Source organism: Clupea harengus, chromosome 4 (assembly GCF_900700415.2).
Source record: "Clupea harengus chromosome 4, Ch_v2.0.2, whole genome shotgun sequence".
Classification (NCBI taxonomy): Eukaryota; Metazoa; Chordata; class Actinopteri; order Clupeiformes; family Clupeidae; genus Clupea; species Clupea harengus.
The window spans coordinates 13,355,884-13,378,179 of record NC_045155.1 but is presented as its reverse complement, the minus strand read 5'-3'; the positions used below and the strand labels follow the sequence as shown (position 1 = coordinate 13,378,179).

Here is a 22,296-nt window from a genome sequence, read left to right as displayed (position 1 = left end):
TCTTCCCCGCCGGCGTGAGCCCCGCCGTTTGAAAGGGACGGACAACAAAACTTGGGGGCAGGAGGGGAACGGTTGGGCCACAGAGGTAGCTGCCCTTCAGCCCTGCGCTTTCCTCTCCAGCAGGGCCCAGAGAATGGGACAGGGCAATTGACAGCAAAAAAGGGGGCCTACTAGATTCTGTCACATATGCATAAGCGGCGTTATTAAGTAAATGTTCTATTTTTCATTGTGCCATGGCCTTTGAAAAGAGGCACAGAGGGGGAGCCCGCACCGTCTTTAAAGCGACGGAGAGGGAAGGGAGAGGAAGAGGGCTGAGATTAAATGGCTCCGGTGGTGCAGCTCTTTCTCAATCACATAATTAGCGTTCACGGCTCAGCCCCAAGGTCACGTAAAGTAGTTTTAGACGGAGGTCACATAAAATAAATACGGCTTTCATGGCTTGTGTTTTTCGGTAGTTCACTTGAGGCAGGAAACGAGCACAATGGGACAGCCATAAGTTGCACAAGAGAGAGAGAGAGAGTGTTGTTGTCCCAAGCCTTTGTGCTTGGTGAACTGAATGTAGCATGTTCCTGTTTTTAATTATTAAGCCTGTCAAAGAGTACTTAGCATATTTAGGGTGCCCAGGCAGTGTCCATGCTCTGTAAAACTGTACTTTAACAGAGTTAATATTTCGTTTTCCCTTAACTCTTTGGTGTGATCACCCCACATTAACATACAGTGCTTTCCTGGCCTGTTGGCACATGGGTGTATTTTATAGTACAGTACATGCACTAAGCTGAACTATTTTTGGTGTGGAGCAATCCCAGGGCTCACAACACTGCTAGTCCAACGTCCCGGGATAATCAAGTTTTCCCGACCAAAATGTAACTACCGGTAACTAATCAGAAATGATCCCCTGAAGTGAAATAGAATTCCCTCCCGTATTCGCCTTTTCTGTTTTTTTGACTTGATATTTTGAGGAAAAAATGTGGACAACCAAACAAACATAAAACAATCATGATGGTCTGTCTAGGACTACTAGGAAGTGGTGGTGGTTGGGTTGTGTTTGATGCCAGAGTCCTCTACTACATCAGCCTTCCACGCAAAATAGTGCACAAGAAAAGCTGAGATACTGTTTTGCGCACACAAACGTGATGTGTAATCACATCTTCATCCATTTGTCCTTGCGCTAACGTCGCCACAGTCCATGAGCTGTGAGCGCACACTGAGTGAGTTTCCGTACATGCTCAGTGAAGGAAAATGCTAAAGCCCACGAAATCACTGACTTGTGTTTGAACATCAAAATGTGACAGCTGTCAAAGGGAGATAACGAGCATGGATATACACCAATATTTCAGCTCTCCTCAACCAAAAAGAACCAGGGCCACCACTATGAACACGCAGGTCACACCCTGAGCATAGGGCACCAAGTGCACCAAGAGGGACAAAAAAATAAACACATACATTAAAATAGATATTAATAATCTACTATCTACCTTTTGGACTACTACACCATGAAACCAATATAGACTATACACTATATTTTACCGAAATAATAACATGAGGGATTGTGCCCCCTCCGCTGGTTTGTTTTGATTGTGTCGGACAAGCCCTCATAGTGACGATATCAAGGCTTTAGGCAATAGTTTACAAAAGACAAGGTGGCTCTTACGTATGTGTGAACGCGTTAATTCTGAATCTGAAATACTGAAACGTTAGCCTGTTCAATGCATGCATACCAGGCGAGATATGTCCAGGTTTAACTAGCTAATGTTAGAAAGCTAAATATCTTATAGGCTAGATTTAATGTTACAAGCCTGTAAGCGTGTAGCCTGTAATGTTAACGCCTGCCAGCATTTAAGTTATAATGAGCCAAACATATTATTTGCCATTTCAACTGAATAAAGCCTGTAAGGTATAGGCCTTTTATTTGCTTTAGTTGTGTGTGTTAACATTTGTGTGACTTGTTTCGTGTTATTGGTTTACATTAATTATGCTTCGAGATTCACATTTATAACTTAGGGCACCCAAGGTCAGCAGCATCCCTAACAAGAACAGAGGAAGAAGAGTAAACTTTAGTTCTAACTTTCTACATAAAACTGCTATTTATTTATTTTATTTTATTTTAAGTCTAATTCATTATGGGAAGGCCAGCCCAGAAGGGCCACCAGGGAATTGGAAATTTTGTGACCCCTGAAACAAGAATGCAGTCAACAGTGATCACCTTTTTGCAGCTCCTTGAGTCCTTTTCACAGTTATGTATTCCTCTTTCTCTTTGAGGAAATGGCTTAATAAGGTCAAGGTGCTTGCGTGTCAAGACTCCCTTAAACAATTTGCAATCATTTCCATAGCATCAGCGCCACCCACAATAACAAACAAGGTTATAGCGAGCCTTCTGCACTCTGTCCAATGGAAATGGCGATTGTTGCGTTTTCAGGGATGAAAGACATGCAGTGTTAACACCCTTTTTTCTTAAAAGGATGGATACATCATTTCATATTTTAATGTCTTAATGGCTACATTTAAAGAGATACTGCTTGTATACATCTGATTAATTCACCGGGCTAATACGCTGACTGGGCTGAACTTAATGATATGGAGCCAAAGGTGGAATCTAAATGCCATGTTTCCTTGTCAGCTGTCAGCTATCCACTGTCCGGTTCCCCTCAGCACATTGGAGCCCATCCGCATGCATATGTCTGTAATTTGAGCAGAGGTTTGTCTTTGAGAACCTCAACAATCGGCTGTCATTCGGTTGCAAAAGGTTAGGGGGAGAGCTGGGATTTCTTCCCTGATTGCGTTTTATCATGCTAGTCATGCCCGGTTTCCTGATGAATATATTAAAATTATTACTGTGCAAACAGAGTTTCTAATTACTGACCTGCTTGCCATTGTACTGTGCGTTTTTCATGTTTTTTTCCCCCTCCTCCAGTCTCTGCCGCTCTCTCTCTCTCCCTCCCTGCCCCCCCTTCTCCATGCCTTGTTTATTTATCTGCACCAGTGAATACAGAATAGGCAGTGCAATGTCATTTCCATCCACACGAAAATGATTTTGAAAATGCCAATCTGGCCCATTATCCAGAGTAATTACAAGTCTGTATCTTATTTTTTATTTTTATTCGATCATATCTTCAGGAGATTCCTGGCTGTCTGACTATCTTGTGTCAGTGGGCATTACTTACAGAGAAGAAGGATTTTCTTTAAATAGAAGATAATGATCTATGGGGCCCAAGTTTGAACACAGTTACTGAGTAGTGAAGAAAGTAGACTGTATTCTGAGATCCTCACCGATACCACTTAAGCTACATTCTTGATGTTTGCACTTCTCAGAGATAAGCATATGAACTGCAGGTGTGTCTGGTTGTATGCGTCAGAATACCTGGTGGGGATGAGGAACTCGGCAACCTTTTGTCTTGGGCTAAAAAAAAAACCCCGAACCAGTGGAGCAATGATCATATATGTCAGATATGCATTTCATTACCTTTTCAGTCTGTAAAACTGTGTGTGTGTGTGTGTGTGTGTGTGTGTGTGTGTGTGTGTGTGTGTGTGTGTGTGTGTGTGTGTGTGTGTGTCTCTATCAACTGCAAAGTATGAGAAATATGTTCTTTTGTTCCCTCTGCTTTTGTGGCATCCAGCAGGTTTCACTGGTTATATGTTCAAAAATAAAATAAAAAAAACCTCAATAGTTTCCTCACCTCAGATTTGTTTTTTTACTTTTTTTTTACTCTGTTGGCTCTCTAACAGCAGCTAAGTGTAGGTTTGGTGCCAGCATCTCTCTCTCTCTCTCTCTCTCGCTCTCTCTCTCTCTCTCTTGCTCTCTCTCTCTCTCTCTCTCTCCCCCTTTCTCTCTGAGGTTACCTATTGGCCACGGCACTCTGCCCGTGCCACACTGCGCAGAGGGCAAGCCTGTTGTTTACTCTCTGTCTGAGATGCGTCAGAGGGGTTTTGATCAGGGGACTCGATAGGAGCTGCAATTTAAAGAGAGGACACCACGGCTCTGCACAAAAACAATTAAAGGCAAAATGAAAGGCGGCCCCCAAGGGTTAAAAACTGAAAATTAGCAACATGCATGCCGGAATGCATGGCTCTCTCTCCTCCCACCCCCCCTCCCAAAACTTGCCGGGCCCTGGCATTGTTATGTATGATCAGATCTGCCAGTTCTTCCTCTAAGCTCCTTGTCACATTTTGACTTAATGAAGTGCAACTTAGAAGGGAATTGGGTTCATCTCGCCAGTCGCACGTCGCTCCCCTGTTGTAGCAAACAGGAGCGGCATGGGACCGAAGCGCTACAGCGCGAGTCGTTATCATTCCGGTCAGTCTGTTTAACACAAAATTAAACAAAGAACTAATTAGTGCCTCATGAATTAATAACTGCACTGTTGCTGAGTAGAAGTTAGGTTGCTGAGGGGAGATATAAAATAAGTAGGAAGATCAGGTTAGAATTATTATTACTTTTTCTCTCTCTCTCACTCTCTCTCTCGCTCGCTCGCTCGCTCTCTCGCTCTCTCGTTCTCTCTCTCTATCTCTCTCTCTCTGAGTCTCTCCTGTCGCGTAGGCTGTCAAGGTTAGTAAAGTTTGTGAGAAGTTGCTGCAAACTCCTCTTGTTCTGGCTAAGTTTATTTCTCTGGTGGAGCTGTGTGTTGGCCTGCAGTCCCCCACTATGGACACATGAGTTTGTGCTCTTTATTAATCAGGGGCTGAGAAGCCCCTTCTTCAACAGTGGCACCATTTTTCCTCAGCATTTTAATGATAAACAAAAGCACCCAAGACATTGCCAGCCCTGTATGTTTCATGTAGATATTAACTGTATTTCTTCTTCTGTTTGATTTACATTGTTTTCCATGCCTGCTGTTCTAAACATTGCAAATTGTTAGTATTAAGCAGGAGATCATGAGGCTGATATTGCCTGGTTTAGTTGCAAGGACTGCAAAATGCTTTCATTTTTTGTCATGCCTTTGACCCTTTGAAAATCGTATCCAAACGAAAGCCTGCTTACCTCTGTAATTAATTATTCGGAGACACTAAAATCACTTGTGTAGCGGGCATTTTTATTATAAGCTCAGAGAGGCCCTGTTGTTTTAAATGTATCCCGAGACATCACGCACACACACACACACACTAGATGTTTGCTTATGAAGGCATCAAAAGAAAGTGGTCACAGTTGACTTCATTTTACTGCTGGTCGGAAAATGAGCATTGCGCTGGCCTCTGCTAATGCAAGCCTCTCCAAGGTCATATTGGCTAATAAAATCCTCCCCTCAATCAGATTTTAGGATTACTGATTCTAAGTAAATTATCATTGGCAAGCTGTGCTGAAATATTCTCAAAACTGGTTAACCAGACCCTGCACCTGCTCCCTAAGGGCCAGATGTACTAACATGTTAGCACCCGGTTAGGTGTAATGTTGTGAAACATACTGCACGTAGCTAAAACTGCATTCTGCCTGCTGCCGGAGCTCAAAATGACAAGTTACACTTTTCTGACTTTTGCATATGCATTCATTGGAGGGTCGTGGGATAAGTGGGAGTTTTGGGCAAAATTACGGGAGGAAAAGGAGAGACTGATCACCTATTCTTTGTATGAGAAGCCCGTATAAAAACTGCGGGGGACAGGTGAACATTTTACCGCCTTTTAAAGAGGACCTATTATGCTAATTATCAATGTTCATACTTTTATTTTTGGGGTCTACTAGAATAGATTTACATGCCTCAATGTTCAGTGTTCATGTTCCAATGTTCAATGTCCAATGCCCCACCCAATGAACCGAACATGCTCTGATTGGCCAGCTAGGCGCGGAATAAGGATTATGTTATGAGATTGTCTCATCTTATAACAAAGAAAAAGGGCTGGATTCCAACAAGGCATTTCTGGCAGCTAATAAAAGTGAGAATGGGAGAAGCTTCCAGGAATCAGTATTCCGTACACCAGTTTTTCCTCATTCACACCATAATTAAAGCAACCTTTACTTTTGTTTGCCATCGCTTTTTCACTTCATCCACTTCCCTATGTATAGATACTGCTACACTATTGAATTTGTTTGTTATAGCTGGACAAATAGTTTGAGTATATTTATATTTTTTTTTTGAGGGGTGTAGAATAACTGCCCTGTATTATCTCTCTGTTTGATGACATCGTATTAGCATGTATATCTATTTCCTGATCGCTAAACTTTGTATTCCTTTTAATGTCGGATTGGTGGTTCCATGATTCCATTCAATTGCACCAGTGATTGAATGATAACGTTCATATGTGGGTGCCGCATATTACGGTTAGAGGGCTGTAACATGCGTTGATTATGCGATCAGCTGCAGGTTTAGTGCATTCAATGTGAAATGGAAAGGCTCTACTTGCATTTCTGCGGCCAAAATCGTTGTTTACGCTGCACTATCTAACATACGTACATCCTAAGTGTGACACAGGAATATGCCACCTGCCAGTTAACCACTGCTGTGATGTTTAAAGACAAAGCTGTTGTAGTATTCCAATTAAATGAGTATGTATGTGTCAGTGTGCCTCACCAGCTTTCAAAACTGAAGCAAAATGTGTGTATTTGTTCAGACTGAGCTCATGGTGTGTGCTTAATGTAATGCCATCATGCTGTATGTTTTTCTTAAGGTCCCCCGTACTGCAAATTAAATGATTGAGCTTATGTATTTTGAAAGGTGGTTGTATATGCTTGTTTAAGACCAGCAAATTGTATGCTGCACCATATTTCACGTAGTAACGTGATACATGGTTATGTGGTTTTAATTTGATGTTCTGTTTATTCCTTTGCCCCCCCCCCCCCCCCCCCCCCCCCCCCCCCCCCGTCTTGTTTTTTCCAGATGAAGTAAGTCCCTGGATGGAATGGCTTGCTCCTTCAAAGAGAACACGAGGTAGGACAAATATGCCTTATGACTAATTACAGTCCTTGCAATCTGCATTGCTCGCATCCACAACAAAATCAAGTGTCTTCATTAATCCACATGGATCAATGTGTCCAGGGTTGTAAAAAACTGACAAATTACTTATTACTTTCACAACATTTTCTCTTCCAACTGATTAACTCACAGTGAGACACAGTAATTTATTAGAGAAGAGATTCACAGATACCTTATGCTCGTTGCTTAATAAACTGACGTTCCTCGCCGGATGCTGTTCTAGCAGTTTCACCCATTTCTACCTCACCCCCAAACAGTTGCGATGCAGGCAGTTATGATAATTATCTTAAATTGTTGGGTGGGGGGGGGTCTGCATTTATCACAGTCATCATCCCATCCAATCCCATCAGCAGATTTAGTTTTACCTCTAAAACTGGTCATTCTGGTTTTTTTTCTCTCTCTCTCTGAGAATGCCGGCTCTTGCTGTTAATGTGTGAGATACGAGAGGCTTGCATAGCCTTGCTGGCGGGGCTCACCCTGTCATGGAGCCCTCGTCCTGTAAGTCTTTGCCCCCTGGCTCCCAAGTCAACAGAGATCACCCCTCTGAAGGAGAGCGCACATCACACCAGTATTAAAATCACTGCACTGGCTACCTGTTAGTTTTAGAATAGATTTCAAGGTTCTCCTACTAGTCTATAAATCACTCCATAGTCATGCACCTGAATATATAACAGACATGCTCTCAAGGTACACACCCAGTAGATCCCTGAGGTCCTCCGGCACTGAACTTCTAACAGTTCCAAAAGCCAGGACAAAGAGACATGGGGAAGCAGCTTTTAGTTTCTATGTCCCCAACCTTTGGAACACTCTGCCAGAATACCTAAGAATGGCCGAAACGGTTGAAACCTTTAAACATGAACTTAAGACATACCTCTTTGATCTCGCTTATCACTCACTGTAAAATGTATTTAACATTTATTTATTTACTTATTTCTGTCTCTTTTCAAGTATTTGTACCCCCCCCCCCCCAGCAGCTGTCTCTTAGTTTGACGATAACTGTGCTGAGCAGTCCTTTATGGTGCCAGTGCGGTTAGTACGTAATTTCCTGTTCATTTATCTCTGGCAAAATCTGTGTCTTTTTATAAGTGTTTTGTAACTTGTAAAATGTATTTATTTAACATTAATGTAACATTTATTTATTTACTTATCTGTGTCTCTTTACAAGTGTTTGTAACCCCCCCCCCAGCAGCTTAGTTTGACGATGACCGTGCTGAGTAGTCCTTTACGGTGCCAGTGCGGTTAGTACGTTTATTTTATTTTATTCATTTATCTCTTGAAAATCTGTGTGTTTTTTTTTTTACAAGTGTTTGTAAACCCCCCCCTTTTCTTTCCTACTGTGAGGCGCATTGTGTTACTTCCTTGTATGAAATGCGCCGTACAAATAAAGTTTGATTTGATTTGATTTGATTTGAAGGCTAATGCGGCGTGTTGTCTGCTGGACAGATGGAGGGCCGAAACCCCCCAACACACACACAAACACACACACACACACACACACACACACACACACACACACACGCACGCTTACACACACACACACACACACACACATACTCCTGTCTGTCTGACCAGAGGGGTGGTGGCTGGGCCGTGGTATATAGGCTGATGAGTCCCCACCACACCAGCCTGCTCTGTCCTTACGCCTGCTCTCAATCACCCCAGAGAGGGACATGGAGCTGCAGCGTCAGTCAGAGCAAGAGGCCCCATCCTCTGCCCATACAGCAGCTGTGTCTGACGCAGGTCTGGTCCACACGTGGTTGCTGATCTGGGCCTCCGGATCTAGGCCACATCAGGGCCACGTCCGTGGCCAAATCAGTAATGGCGTCAGTGCTGTGCTGTGCTGTGCTGTCTGCATTCGCGTCTAGACGGGAGTCCTGGAGCATGGGATCTCAGCAGGTCTCATGGCTGGAGGTGGGGAAGGAAGGACGGCGGAGCCAGAGTGAGTTATTGAGCCAGCGCTGGGGTTTGCTGTCTGCTCCCCCACTCGGAGGGGTGCTCTAACATTGCAGCAGGGCAGGAAAAGTGGCACTGGTTAGACGGACCCATACTTTGTTGTGTAAATACACAATGTTGTGTGTATGTAAGTAGTTGTTGTTGGGACTTCACCCACTGTGTGGAAATACTGCCAAAGACCCAGGCTATGGTTAGGGCAAGGGTGCATGGCTTAGGCCTAATGAGCAGTTGTAATCAGTAAGTACAGTGTAACAATGGGTAATTGCGATATTTGCACTGTATTTATCTAACTACTCAGAAATTAGCACTTCGTAAAAGTGTTATACCGCGGCTTTCAAACACCAAAAGGGTTGTGAACCTTTCACACGGCCAAGCTTGCTTCATCTTCATTCCTTCATTTCTTTTTCTCTCCCTGTCTCTCCCTGTCTCTGCCTCTCTCTCTCTCTCTCTCTCTCTCTCTCTCTCTCTCTCTCTCACTTTGGCTTTTGGAAAGCGTTGATTAGGGGGCGACTAATGTTTTGTCTGCGTTTAACCAGCATGCTTTAGGAGTCCCAGTTTGCCCTCCGAAGGGAAGGCGAGTGTGCCAACAGAACGCAGCTCCCGCTCCACGACCCACTTCCTCCCCAGCCCCAACCTGAATGGCTGGAGTGTAGTTAGCTTAATTGGGTTTTGATATATTTAATGCGGCTAATCAGAAAGCCCTACTGGCTTTAACGTGGGGCCCGGCGTGCCTCTCCCCTCTTCCACGAAGCTCCCAGAGACCCCGGGTTTGGAGAGCGGGCTCCCAGACTGGATTCCCCTTTCGCAAACAGTGGGAAGAAAATTAAACTGCCAAATTTGTTTTCATTGGTTCAGGGCTTCCTGAGGGAGTCGCAGGCTTTTAATTGTGCTGTGAAGAATTTGGTCGAGTTGTTTTTAAGACAACAACAAAAGGAAAAAAAAACGGGCCAGTGTCTCTTCCACTCCGCTCCCATCCCAACCCCCACTCCCCCCTGCTCCAGCGCAGTGCATTTTTCGAAAAGATCAGGTTGAAATGTTGGGCTGATTTCTCGGAGCTCTAAGTGCAGTTCATGGTCAGATGGCAACTAAATTATGTTTTATTTTTCTTAGAGGGAGACAGTTCCCCAGTGCCATGTTTAAACATCCATCATGTCCCTACAAGGTGCGGGGTGAAAAATAAGGCTTTTTATTTTCTGTTTGGAAAAATTCTCAACATGCCTGAGATGATGCCAGCTACAGATTGGATTCATAAAATGCCACTTTTTGGGGAAGTTGTGCCGAGTTGTCGTCCATACATGGCCTTGGAGTTGATGCACACTCCCGAGCTCGCAAAAACCCTGGCTAATCGGAGACCAGTGCCTGCCGCCCACCTACCCCCTCCTCTCCTCCGACCCCCCACCCACCACCCTTGGCCCAAGCCTCCTCACACCCGTATATCCCCTACTCGTCTTTTTCTCTATATTTTCTTGGCTTTTGAATTTTTCCAGTGTGTCAAAACAAGCAGAGGCTACATGGCGACGGCCGCCCTGTGTAAATATTTATGATGTAACATCTCCATGTGAATAGACTTTCCTCGGAATCCATCCATCATTCCCGCCACATTGTGAAAGCCCTCCTCCCGGTGGCGGCCCAGTCTGTAGGAAGCTCAAACAGGAGCCATACCCCCCCATCTTCTCTCTCTTCTCTCTCTCTCTCGCGCCCAAAGTATTTGTTTTTCTTTTCACCGGGGGCCTCCCGTCCGAGAGAGAGAGGGCATTTCGTGTGGCGTCCCCTCAGCTTCCATTCAGCCTCCACTTCAAAGCCCATTTTGGCCCTTTGTTTCTGTGACGTGGCCGCCGGCTCCCAAAAATGCCGAAACAGAAAAATGTGATGTAGGTCACATTACAGCCGTTGCGCCTGTGAAAACGTGAAATTCCTGCCGTGGGACTAGAGGTCCTTAGTTACCACTCACTCCTCAGCAAAATGCCAGTCAAGTCTGTCTGTCTCCACAAGAACCTTAAATCTCTGAAAAGTATTAAATTAAATACATTACATTAAATCAGCAGTAAGGAGTTTTGGTCTGAAACTAGTGAGCTAACTGCCTAAAAGGCATGCAAAACCTTGCATATACCACAAACATATTGGCAATGTTACCATTATTGGCAATGCTTACATTTTCGCAGTGTGACCATGTCCCATCAAAATAAATTTGAAGATGATACCAAAACAAGTTGCCCTAAGAATCCTCAAAAAGTGGCAAATTGTTGCTTTAAGTTTAACTTCTGATCTCAGTTCTGATTTTCATATATGTACCTGAACATTATGTTGTGCTTATAAAGCTCTCGTTAGAGCAGCCATAGAACACTTGGGAACAATGGCTCATTATTCAGTACTCAGAGCACAGCCACCTCAATCACTCAACAATCACTGTTTTTGCTTAATCACCGACAGGCAATACCGGCCTGAAATTCAGGTAATTATTTGATCAGTGCATTAAAAGTAGTGTCTCATCTGAGAGCGCTATCAAAGCTAAACTGGTCTACACAGTTCAAAACTCCCAGTAGCGACGGAGCAATTAGCAAAGGAGAAACCAATTAGTGTGAGTCTCTTCCCTTAGTATTGTGAGGTCACGGCTCCAGCAAACCTAAACACTGTTGTATCTGAAGATGATAGGTGATAGTGCGTTCAAACATTGTCAGATGATTAAGGTGGGAATGTTAGAGGCACCTATACCATAACCGTGCACAGCAATGGGTGCACGGTAGCGCTCTATTGCCACAACAGTGGCAACTTGTTTAGCGTTCCACCAAAGGTCATGCAGGCACAGAACATGAATGCTGAATATGAGGATTGATCCTCATCTCACTCCTTTCATATGTAATTAGTTCAATTCATGGCTGACACACCAGCTTTAACCTGTTGTGTTGTATGGAGAGGGGACACACGGTTACCCACACTCACTTGTTGCCTGCATGGGCTTCAGGTGCGGTTGAGAAGCTCCTGTGTTCCTCCCTCACCTAGACTCAGAGCGGCTGGGTTGTTTTGTCTTGCCAGGTGGAAAATGAGGGTGTCTCAAAAAAAAAAGCATCTCGATGCTTGGTTGTTTTTCCACGCCATTGTTTTGTATTATGGCACGGATGCTAAAATTATGCCGTAATTATTGCCCACCCTTTCCGAGTGGAGCAAGCTGCTGTGCTTTGAGGAGGTAATATGGATTATCACAACAGTTGCACGGCTCAATACTGCTATCTAACTTTATCCATTCATCTGCAATGATAGGAACCCTTTGTGCTAGGAAAAATAATAATAATAATAAAAATAATAATAACGAAACACAGGCTCCCTCATGACGAGTGGGGATCGTCTTTTTAATTTCGTCCGAGTTCTGCTATTATTAATATTCCGGCTGTGATTACGCTGCCGAAATGAATAACTGAAATATTGGTCCAAAATGCAATGCCATAGAATAGAGGGCTGTGGAGAACATGACTCATAGGCAAATCTTTATCCACACTCTTGTGTCAATACCTCTAGATTTCATAACACTCTATTTACCATCACAGGGATAAACATGTCTCTGTTGGCGCAATTATGACTGTGGTTGTTAGGAAGAGTATGTAGCAATTGCCATTTAAAGTGTTTTATACAGAGTCTGATGTGATGTGTTTTGCTTGAGCGTGCGTGAGTGCGCATGTGTGTGTGTGTCTGGGTGTGTGTTTATGTGTCTGAGAGTGTGTGAGCGTACCAATGTGTGTGTTGCGTTTGGTTTGCTTTGAAGAGAGCACATAGAATAGGTGCGCTTTTTTTTTTCTTCTTTTCTCTCTTATTTTGAGTGCCTCTTTTCTCTTGGCAGATCCATTCAAGCTTTCAATACCTTTTCCCCCCCTCGCTTCCCCTGCCTCTTTTTCCAGCGAGCAGAGGGGTTTTACTTTACTCCTTTGTCATCCTAATTGATTGCATTAACCTTTTGAGTATTGAATTTCCCGTGCATCACGCCGAGCACAATGTGGAATATTATCATAATCCCTCCAAGTAATGGACACAGGGCAATCAACAATGCTTTAGGAAAACTACATCTTTGAAAGATGGAGCGTCATTATTTCCAATCAAAAAGGCTGTGCAGGACCGGCAAGCTTTGAGAAACTTTGACAGTATTTCTGTCTGTCTGTCTGCCTCTCTCTCTCTCTTTTACAAGACAGACATTTGGTACTTTGTACCGGGAAAATGCAGGCCCGCTTGGTTTTATCCTGTGTGTCAGGTTCTTTATTATCCTCTTATCTTGGCTGATAATTATATACCTGTAGCTGTCTGCCACTGTGCTAAACTAGGCCAGTTACAGCCCCAGATACCATTTTGCATCTCTTTTACTTAACTCTTAGTTGCATCACTCTGTGATCATTTCTTTATAACAGCCGAGATAGGGTGACACTAAAGGTGGTATTTTAGAAAGTACTTAAACGTAGGAAGGGATCTAAGATTCTGCTGTTATTACGGTGCATACTTTACACAGTAACCACGGGCAGGTTGGTGTTTTCAGTTCAGCTGGTTTGTAGGTCTTTTCAATTCAATGTCAGTGTTTAATCTCCGGTGTGATATATCAGTTAACAGGTTTCACTTTCCATTGGAGTGTGTTGTTGTCTTAATAGGGTAAGTATTGAGTGTGTGTGTGTTCCTGTGTGCCCCTCTGTGTTGTTTGTGTGTGTGTGGTATGTGTGATGGTGATCTTTTCTTTGATGAAAGGAAATACGGGACCACCACTCCTTTTTAAAATCAATATCAGTGGATTGTAATGAAAATCTTGAGATGAGTGGCATTAAAGGAAATGAATAATTGACATTCCTTATTCTAATGAGGGATCATGTGTACGTGCATGTGTTGGATGTGCGTGTGTGTGTTTGTGTGTGTGTGTGTCTGTGTGTGTGTGTGTGTGTGTGTGTGTGTGTGTGTGTGTGTGTGTGTGTGTGTGTGTGTGGTGTGTGGTGTGTGTGTGTGTGTGTCTTTGTGTGCGTGTGTGTTTGTGTGTCTCTGTGTGTGTCTGTGTGTATGTGTGTGTGTGTGTGTCTGTGTGTACAGTATTTGTTCTCATGTAATGGCCAAAGAGGGCACTCACTGTGAGTTTCTGTCTTACATGTAGTTTGAAGTATTAAGCGTCAGGGGATACTGGCTTTGGAGGCAAGATTAGCCTTCGATTTACTGCAATCTCTGGGCCACGTAACATAATCTCCTTACGCGCCTTACTGGGCCTCCCCTAGTTTTCAGAGGTCTGTGACCGGTTTGACACTTTTTCATAACACCTCTTGGAATACATATGACCATCCTTCTCTCATCATGCTTATAAGTATACAGGTATCATAATAAGAGGGTATGATAAGAAGTGGACAGTTATTAAAACAACCTAATAGTGGATGGAATTGGCTGTGGTAATGATTGACATGGCAATGAGAAGCTATGTTGCATATGCATGCAACGTTTTTAACAGCTGCCTTATATGTTGACACTGTCTGGCTTGTCAGTTTTGTTAATGGTAACTCCAGGCCTAGTGTGTCTTTTTTTTTTGGAGAAGAAGGTTGTAGTGGGTAAAATACTGAATTATTTAATCAAAACATGACTGTATGAAGTCCCACCCCTATCCACCCATACTGCCACCCCTCCGCTAGACCCAACAAAAAAGTATCAGTTCTGGAAAACACCAGGTGAATCCTTTAGATCATAATGGATAAAACCCCTGGCTTTGTTTTCCCTTTTATTGGGATCATAATAAAAAAAACACACTGCTCCTATTTGCACCCAACAAAAGGCCTTGTCTGTGTACTGTGTGTGTCTGAGCGTAGCCACCTGGCTTTTCTGTCAGACTCTTTTGTATTTCAGGATTTATTCAACAAAAAACCCCCTGAAAACTAGAGCGCTGGTGGAGGGAAAATAAAGCGGACACAAAGAAAGAGAGCAAAACAGACTTTTTAGCTTTAAATAGAAGTGTAAACAGCAGCACAGAAAGCAGAACATTAATTGATTGTTCAACAACACACAAGCCTCTGTGTTATCATGTTACCCTGGCAACATGAAATAATTGTCTGGTTGCTTAGATGAATTGAAGCAAAACAGCCTGTAATTCACATGAACCCTGGAAAACATATTCTTTTCAGCTGCGAGAGGAAACAAAATCAATTGACACAGAGAAGCCCCAGCCATCTATAATTACCATGAGCTATGGTACGGCGTCACCCTTTGATGGGTTTACGTTTTGAATACTGTGTGTACAAACACAGTTAGAATGCTCCTTGCCGACAAATAAATACCTCAACTTAGGGCAGGTTCGTGGAAGCATTCCCATCCCCTTCCCCGGTTCTTTTGCACTCCACAGACAAGGTAATAAAATGGAGAAGTTGTGTAGGTCAACTGATAGTTCAAGGTGAGGGAACGTAGGCAGCTGCTCTTGTCTAGTTCAGTCTTCCATCCATCAAGTGTCAGTCAGAGTCCATTAGGTAGAGGCTTAGAGGTTCAAGAGACTGCCTGTATACAAATATGAAGTGGCCTGTGCAAAAATATATGGTATTACTTCAGGTAAGCCTAATCAGCCCTTGCCTTACAGGTGACGTCTGGTAGCGACAGATGGAGGTGTCCTGCTTGAACCAGGTGTCCTCAGGTGTATTGGTATTTTACAGGTATGAGTCACAGGTTCAGGACAGCAGGCTACATTGCTGAAAACAATAATTTCATCCCTACGAAATATGTCAAGTATTTTCCACAGTGTTTTGTGGCAAATAATTTAAGTAACAGAAATGGATGATTGAAAACTCCTCTATCCAGTGGTCATGCATAGTGACCCTTAAAATCTTTAGTTGCAGATTTTTTCCTACCAAATTCTTCTACACAACAAGAATAACCTTTTTTTCAGTCCTCGTCATTGCCAACACTAGTACATTTGCCCTGCTGTGTATGTAGCTATGTAATCAGAGTTGATGTAGTCCCTGGGCAGACATATGTGCACGGAGGTATAGTGGAACGCTGAGAACTTCCTCAAAGGTCCAGGGAGTGAGTACATTAGAGGAACCTAATTCATTACCGGGACTCTGTACCAGATGACAGGCACTTTCCACATTAATATCTATTATCGGCTGATAAATGACATCAAACGGCCAGCCCGGTATTGGTTTCGGTATATTTCACCACACTGTCAAACACGCTGGAGCGGCTACAGCAGCAGTAACATCAGCAGGGCACGGGCCCAGGCTACAGGCCAAAGCTGCCCTGCTGCCGCAGCCTGCACCTTCCAGGGTTTGGGTTTCATCTGTGGGACTTGGAACCGCTAGAGTCTGGAGCCGGGATTTTGGGTGTTTATACAAGCAACACGAGTGTGCATGTGGTGCTTTTGCCCGGCTGCGACCACGGCAGCTGTTGCTGGCAGATAACCCACGATTGCGCTTGTAAAGTTCAAGATTTTGCCAGCAGTAAACATAAAAAATGCCTTGCAAATGCTGGGCACATGGAATTATTTCTGCCTGGGAGTTCTCAAAAGAGAGATGCTTTTAAAAGTGTACATCCTGAAATGATGTCTCTCCTCTCATCTGCCCCCCTCCCTCACTCCCTTACTCCCTTTCTCCTTTCCCTCTGTCCCTCCACCATCCCATCCTCTCTCTCTCTCTCTCTCTCCTGGTGTCCTATTCAAAGACAGATATAGAAACAATCCTTATTGATCTAATCTGGTTACTGCTTGCTATTTTCAACAGTTCCATCGAAAACCTCCCCCCTCCCTCCCCTTCTCTCTCCCTCCCGTCCTCCCAGCTCTACCCCCCATCTGCCTGACCTACATGGCAGTCACATGGTGTGGCTCCCTGGTCAGGCGTTTTATGGAAAATCTGTGGGAGAGATAAAGCCATGGGATTTTAAGTGTCATCCCTGCCCAGGAGGGCCCCTGACACTCAGTAAGGTGCTTTTGTCCCAATGGCGCGCAAGCTGCTCCCACCCTCTGGCTCCTGATTGGATTCGGATCATGCCAATTACAGGAGTGGGGTGGGGTAAGCGGTACAGCAGGAAATGGGCAGTGGTTAAGAGGGAGATGGGTGGGAGCAGGAACATGAACTCCCTCCCTTGGAGGTGTCTTGTCCCAAGTCGTGGCCCAATCTGCGGATTACCCCTCCGAGCAGTGACTGCTCTACTGCTGTCCATGCTAAAGAGAGGGGGGAGAGAGGAGGGGTGGGTTGGGGGGTGGGGGGTGGGGGGGTTAGTCCTGGGCTGTGACCGAGTCCCCTTCACACTGTCGTCTGCCTGTAAATTTTCTGCTGCCCTTGCTATTCAGCCAATTACGCCAAAAGAGCTTTAGTGATTTTTTTCTTTCTCTCTCTCTCTGTCCCTCCTTCTCTCCCTCTCTTTCTCTCCCCCTCCTCATCCGGCGTTATTTATTTATTTCACAGACAAATGCTAAGCGTCTCTGAAGGTTAAAAAAATGCTGAATTTCATAACGCTTATAATGTCAACTTTTTTCCCCTCTCCCCTCATCCTCCGCCAGAGCTGATCAATAGATGTCAACTGTGTGCTTTGTTAAACAAACGCCTGCTCGAGATAAATCAGCCAACAATGCTTTCACTTTTTTAAGACTCACATTTTTTTTGTTCCCGCTGTGTTATTCCGTGTCGCAAGCAATACAAATGCCAGCAAACTAGCAGTGCATTTAATAATAAATAGGGGTGGCGGCATATAGCCCAGTATTATCCTTGACAATGTCAACAAGAGACAGCTAAGGAGGGAGAAGAGAGGAACATGTGGCTTCTGTTTGAGGACAGTCGAGACCACAAAGCACGGAGCAAACGATACTCGTGAGGCACAAAACTTTTTAAATAGATCTTTTCTCGGACTATGACTTAATGCCCGGTGACTGTCGAATGAACCAAGTTGGTGTTAGGTTACGAGCGCGTGCTCACGGACAGGCCCAGGTGTACCGAGAGGCAATAATTGTTTCACAGCGAGAATATTAAAAAGACGAGGGGGGGGGGGGGGGGGGAGAGAAAAAGAAGTCTTCATCAAGACAAATCCCATATGCAGAGGATATATGCGCGTTGAGCATCTTACCTCGATGGACCGGCTGACCCTGAGAGAATAATCCCACCACACACACGCACCCACCACCCCTGCGCACACCCACCCTGCTCTGTCTCTGTCTCTCCCTCTCCAGTCATGTTACGTATCTAATAGGCCCTTTAGAGAGAAAGAGACTCGCTGGCCTGCGGGAGCAAAGTATATAACGACTTAAAAGAGCCGTATTTTTCATTTTGTGATTCTCCCACGTTAACGGGGCCCTTTAGAGAATTTTTAAGGCCTATTTCCTCCTCAGAACAGCTCGCGGTCGTCTGACTTGGCTTTTTTTTTCTGGAGATCTAATGGAGTCGTTAGTGCCACTGTTTTAGAAGGCTGCGTTTATTTTCTTGCCTCTCTGTCTCTCTCCCATTCTCTCTCTCTCTTTCTCTCTCTCTCTCCTCACCCCACTTCTCTCTAAATGAACCCTGCATACTGAGCCACATACAGTACATAACCTGGAGTGTGAAACCTCTGAATAGCTATCAATAGAATGTAGAAGGCAGCCGAGAACTACAAAGCAGTTTGGGAATGCGGAGCGAGAACGGCGGCCACCTTGCCATTCTGGTGCTAAAAAAGTGCCGGAGTGCAGATACATGGTGAATGATTAGACGGGACAGCTCCGTTCCATTTGTCACTTTGTCTGAGGAGTGGCGACCCTCATTAGTAGCTCCAGATACTGTCTCACAAAGGGCTTAAAGAGGGAGGCAGGCTCAGGACGGATAGTCAGTGCCCTGGGGAGCACGGGGGGACAGATAAGGACTATTTGATTGGCATGAGACTTCTCTCAGACACGGGGCAAGAAAGAAAATCCTGTCACACCAGCAGTTATACCAGCCGAAAGCGGTACTGGGGAGAGGAATGACGACGTGCATGGAAATGCGTAGTGGAGGGAAGCGAAGCAAACTGCTTAACGTGAGAAAATGCAGAAAACACTCCAAGCAAGTTGGTTTGAAATCAGGATCCTGAAAGATTCATGCTCCATTTTTTATTCAAGCTTTTTGTTCTTATTTTTTGCTCTCTGGTATATTAGAATGAAAAGAATGAGGTGCAAGCTTAGCATTACAGTGGTGAATCTTTTAACGCGGCCTAGACGTGGGAGACTGTAGCTCGGTAAGCAGGCTGTGGAGAGGAACAACTGAAAGAAAAACAAACCACAATGTACAAAAAAGACAAAGCTGCACGTCTGAACGGTGAAGGTGTGTGTGTGTGCTGGGGTGGGGTGGGATGTTGTATTTTCCACTCACACACCCACACACACACACACATATACAGGTTGCGCTGAGCTATGCGCAGGCTAACCCGTGGCGTGCTGCATACGCCCCAGCGCAGCACTGGGCCCTCCTCGCCGGGGCGCACAACACCATCTGCATTTCGCTGTTAACGCGCATTCACATTCGCAGGAGGATTAGTGGGAAAATCCCCCCGGTTTTTTCAACCAGTTGACAAATATCAGATTTGTCTCTAAAAATTAGCTCCATCCATATCTGCCACCATATGACACACAGAAAAGATTATCTTTAATACCCAGCCAGCTTGAGTGTGGTGGAGGCAGATTAAAGTTTCGGTTTAGTAATATTTGCCGAGCCACTTCAGCTAGGCACTGCACTTCAGCATTGCCGCAGAACCGGCCTGTCTGTACATCTTCCACCCGCCCCTCCCCAACCCCTCATATTCGAAAAAAAGTGTTTTGTCTTGAAACAAGTACAAGCAATATTTCTCCAATTCATCCTCATCCAAAGCAGCATCTTAGGGCCGTGTCTTTAGTATATGGCTTTTAAACAAACAGAAGGGCAGAGTTAAAGAGGCATCGGTGAACACTAGCAGCAGGTGTCCTTTCACAGACTGCTTTGTAGTGGGAGAGGGCCACTGGGCTGTTGTTTTAGCGGCCTATTGGTGCTAGGCAGGGGGGCAGCTGGGAAATGGGCCTAGTGGGTGACCTGGGACCTCACCGCTGTCCCGTTGTCACCAGTGTTTTGTGCAGAGGTGGTGGTGGTAGTGTTTCATGTCAGCTGCGCTCTATTTAGTCATTGTCAGGAACAGTGAAGGAAAGTTCAGGGAAAACGTTTGCATTTTTATAGGTTGCAACATTTGTTTTGCTATCTTGTTAAAAGTGTCCATTATTTTAGCTCATACTCCATTTTGGGCCCTGAGGTGTGTGTGCATGTTAAATATATTTAGCAATAGTTTCCCATCTCGTCCACGAAATGATCAAACAAAATGCACAGACACACATACATAGCTCTTTATCCTGTATCCTCTCCACGCAAAGCCTCGTTAGCCAGACAGGCAGCAAGGCAGGCAGGGTCTCAGGGCGGGGGAGCTGTGAAGCTGCTGCATGTCTTTGCATGACTGCACATGCACAGCTGTCACCATTAGCAGGTACTGATCGAGGGGTGGGGTGGGGGTGGTGGGGCTGGGGGGTGGGGGGGGTTCCATGCACCAGACCAGTGTTCCTTAAGCTTCTGTTAAGTCATTATGTTCCCTATCTCCATTTCATTATCATACTCAGGATCACCGTGTGGAGTGGGGGCAGGCTTTGGCAGGGGAGAGGTAGGGGTGGTCTCTGGGTGTACCTGCACTGGGGTTCGGGTGGGCCAGCTCCCTGACTTCTCCTCCCTCAGGCCCCCAGCAGCCGCACCCAGAGGTTGGGCCTCGTTTTTTTTTCCAACACAGGGGCCTGTAAATGAAATTAAGGTGTCAATTAGTCAATTACAGCATAATAACTCAGAGGGCAGACATTTAGAGAGCGAGCACACCTCGGCTAAGTTCATTTCCTCCAGTCCAGGAGCCCGGGCGTTTTGGCACACGTCAGTCCGCTCTGCCAAGATCCGCTGAATAAGGCCCCGGCCAGTAATTCTATTTACCACTGGGTATCTTTTTTTGATCAACAATTTCCTTTCGTTGGGATTTTTTTTTTTTTTATAGATGCTAGGATGAATCTTTTTTCCTCCCCAATTTGGCTTCGGAGAATTTTATAATTTAGTAATTAAAATCTTTGATAGGCTTTAGAAATTGCTCCTAATTGAGTTTAATGGGAAGATGAATTTCAATTTTATTCGATTACGGGGACCCCTGGCATAGGTATTTATGGAAAAAACTCTACAAAAATATGCTGTGTGGGCTAAGATGGCATAATAAAATTAAGGATAATCGGATTTCTCCGTCATGAATTTCGCTCTAATTTCACTATAATTTTCCATTAGATAGCTGGTTTACAAATATTTGCTCATCTGCGATGGGAGCAGCTATCTGTCTAAAATGATTACGGCCAGTGCCTTCAGAAATGTGGCCCTTTCTCCCATTCCTTTTAAAAAGCAGATTGCGAGGGACCAAAATTAGGGAGATTGCATTAGGACTGTCTGCATCCGGGGAGAGATACTGGAACATAATGATAAGAGGCAGGGGATGAAAGCACTGTCAAGAAAAATGTTTGGACTGTATGTAATATTTTTTAAGTGAATATGAAGTTCAGACATCATGCTCGGGAAAGCAGCTTGCAAACTACGCATGTATGTGCACGCATGTGTGATTGGGACAGCCAGATTGTTATCTGTTATGCTGGATTTTAGTTCAAATGTAAAAAAAAATTGGTGTATGCTTAAATATATACTAAATATATTTGAATATACTGTGGACACGATTCAGGATTTCTTATCTGAAGCAGGTTAGTGCAGACTGTCATCGGATCTGAGGTCTGTGTTGGGTCAGGCGTGCAGACGCTACTGTTGAACAAGTATTTAAGCTTAATATTCAACACCTTCACTGCGGGAAAATAAATATATAATGCTATCTAAACAGACGTGAGGGGGAATAATATCCAACATCACAGACCCGCCAGAACAATGCAAGGGCAAACGCTCTTTTCAAGGCTCCAGCACCAGCCTTAAGCTCTGTCACTTTTAATTTCCTGTCAATTTCACCGACAGATTTGAGGAAATACGTAAAAAAAAACCCGGCCACCATATTTTCTTTCCTTTTCCCAGTGGTCTTCACTAGTTAGTAGAAGTCAAGATGCTCTCTTTTTGTGAAGTACCCCCGACACGCACACACACACACACACACCCCACATGTCAACCCCCCTTCTCTTGCTCCACCTCTCACCGTCCCACTTCTCTGCCCCTGTGCCCGCGACAGCCTGAGGGGTTCAAACACAACCCCCTCACACACACACACACACACACACACACACACACACACACACACACACACACACACACACACACAAAAAGTCCTCTCTCTCGCCAAAGGTCAGAATTCTCTCTCCGCATGTCTCCAGGCTCCATGCACAAAAGCAGCTGAATTCACATCTTTCAAGCAGCCAGTGAGCCTTTGTCCCAGCCGGGCCGGGGGCTCTCGGAGTGGGCCCTGGCCATCAGACCAGCCCCTCCTGGAG

The 22,296-nt window shown here is 44.7% G+C and overlaps 1 protein-coding gene across 2 annotated transcripts in view; it reads left to right on the top strand.

Annotated features, from left to right (window-relative positions):
• The window catches only part of casz1 (castor zinc finger 1), a 182,348-nt gene that overhangs the window by 69,668 nt on the left and 90,384 nt on the right, over positions 1-22,296 (top strand). For both annotated transcript variants that reach the window (XM_031566310.2, XM_031566309.2), the window contains exon 3: positions 6,804-6,854. In XM_031566310.2, coding sequence (XP_031422170.1) covers positions 6,821-6,854 — 34 coding nt within the window. In that variant the 5' untranslated portion in view covers positions 6,804-6,820. The remainder of the gene's footprint in view (positions 1-6,803; positions 6,855-22,296) is intronic.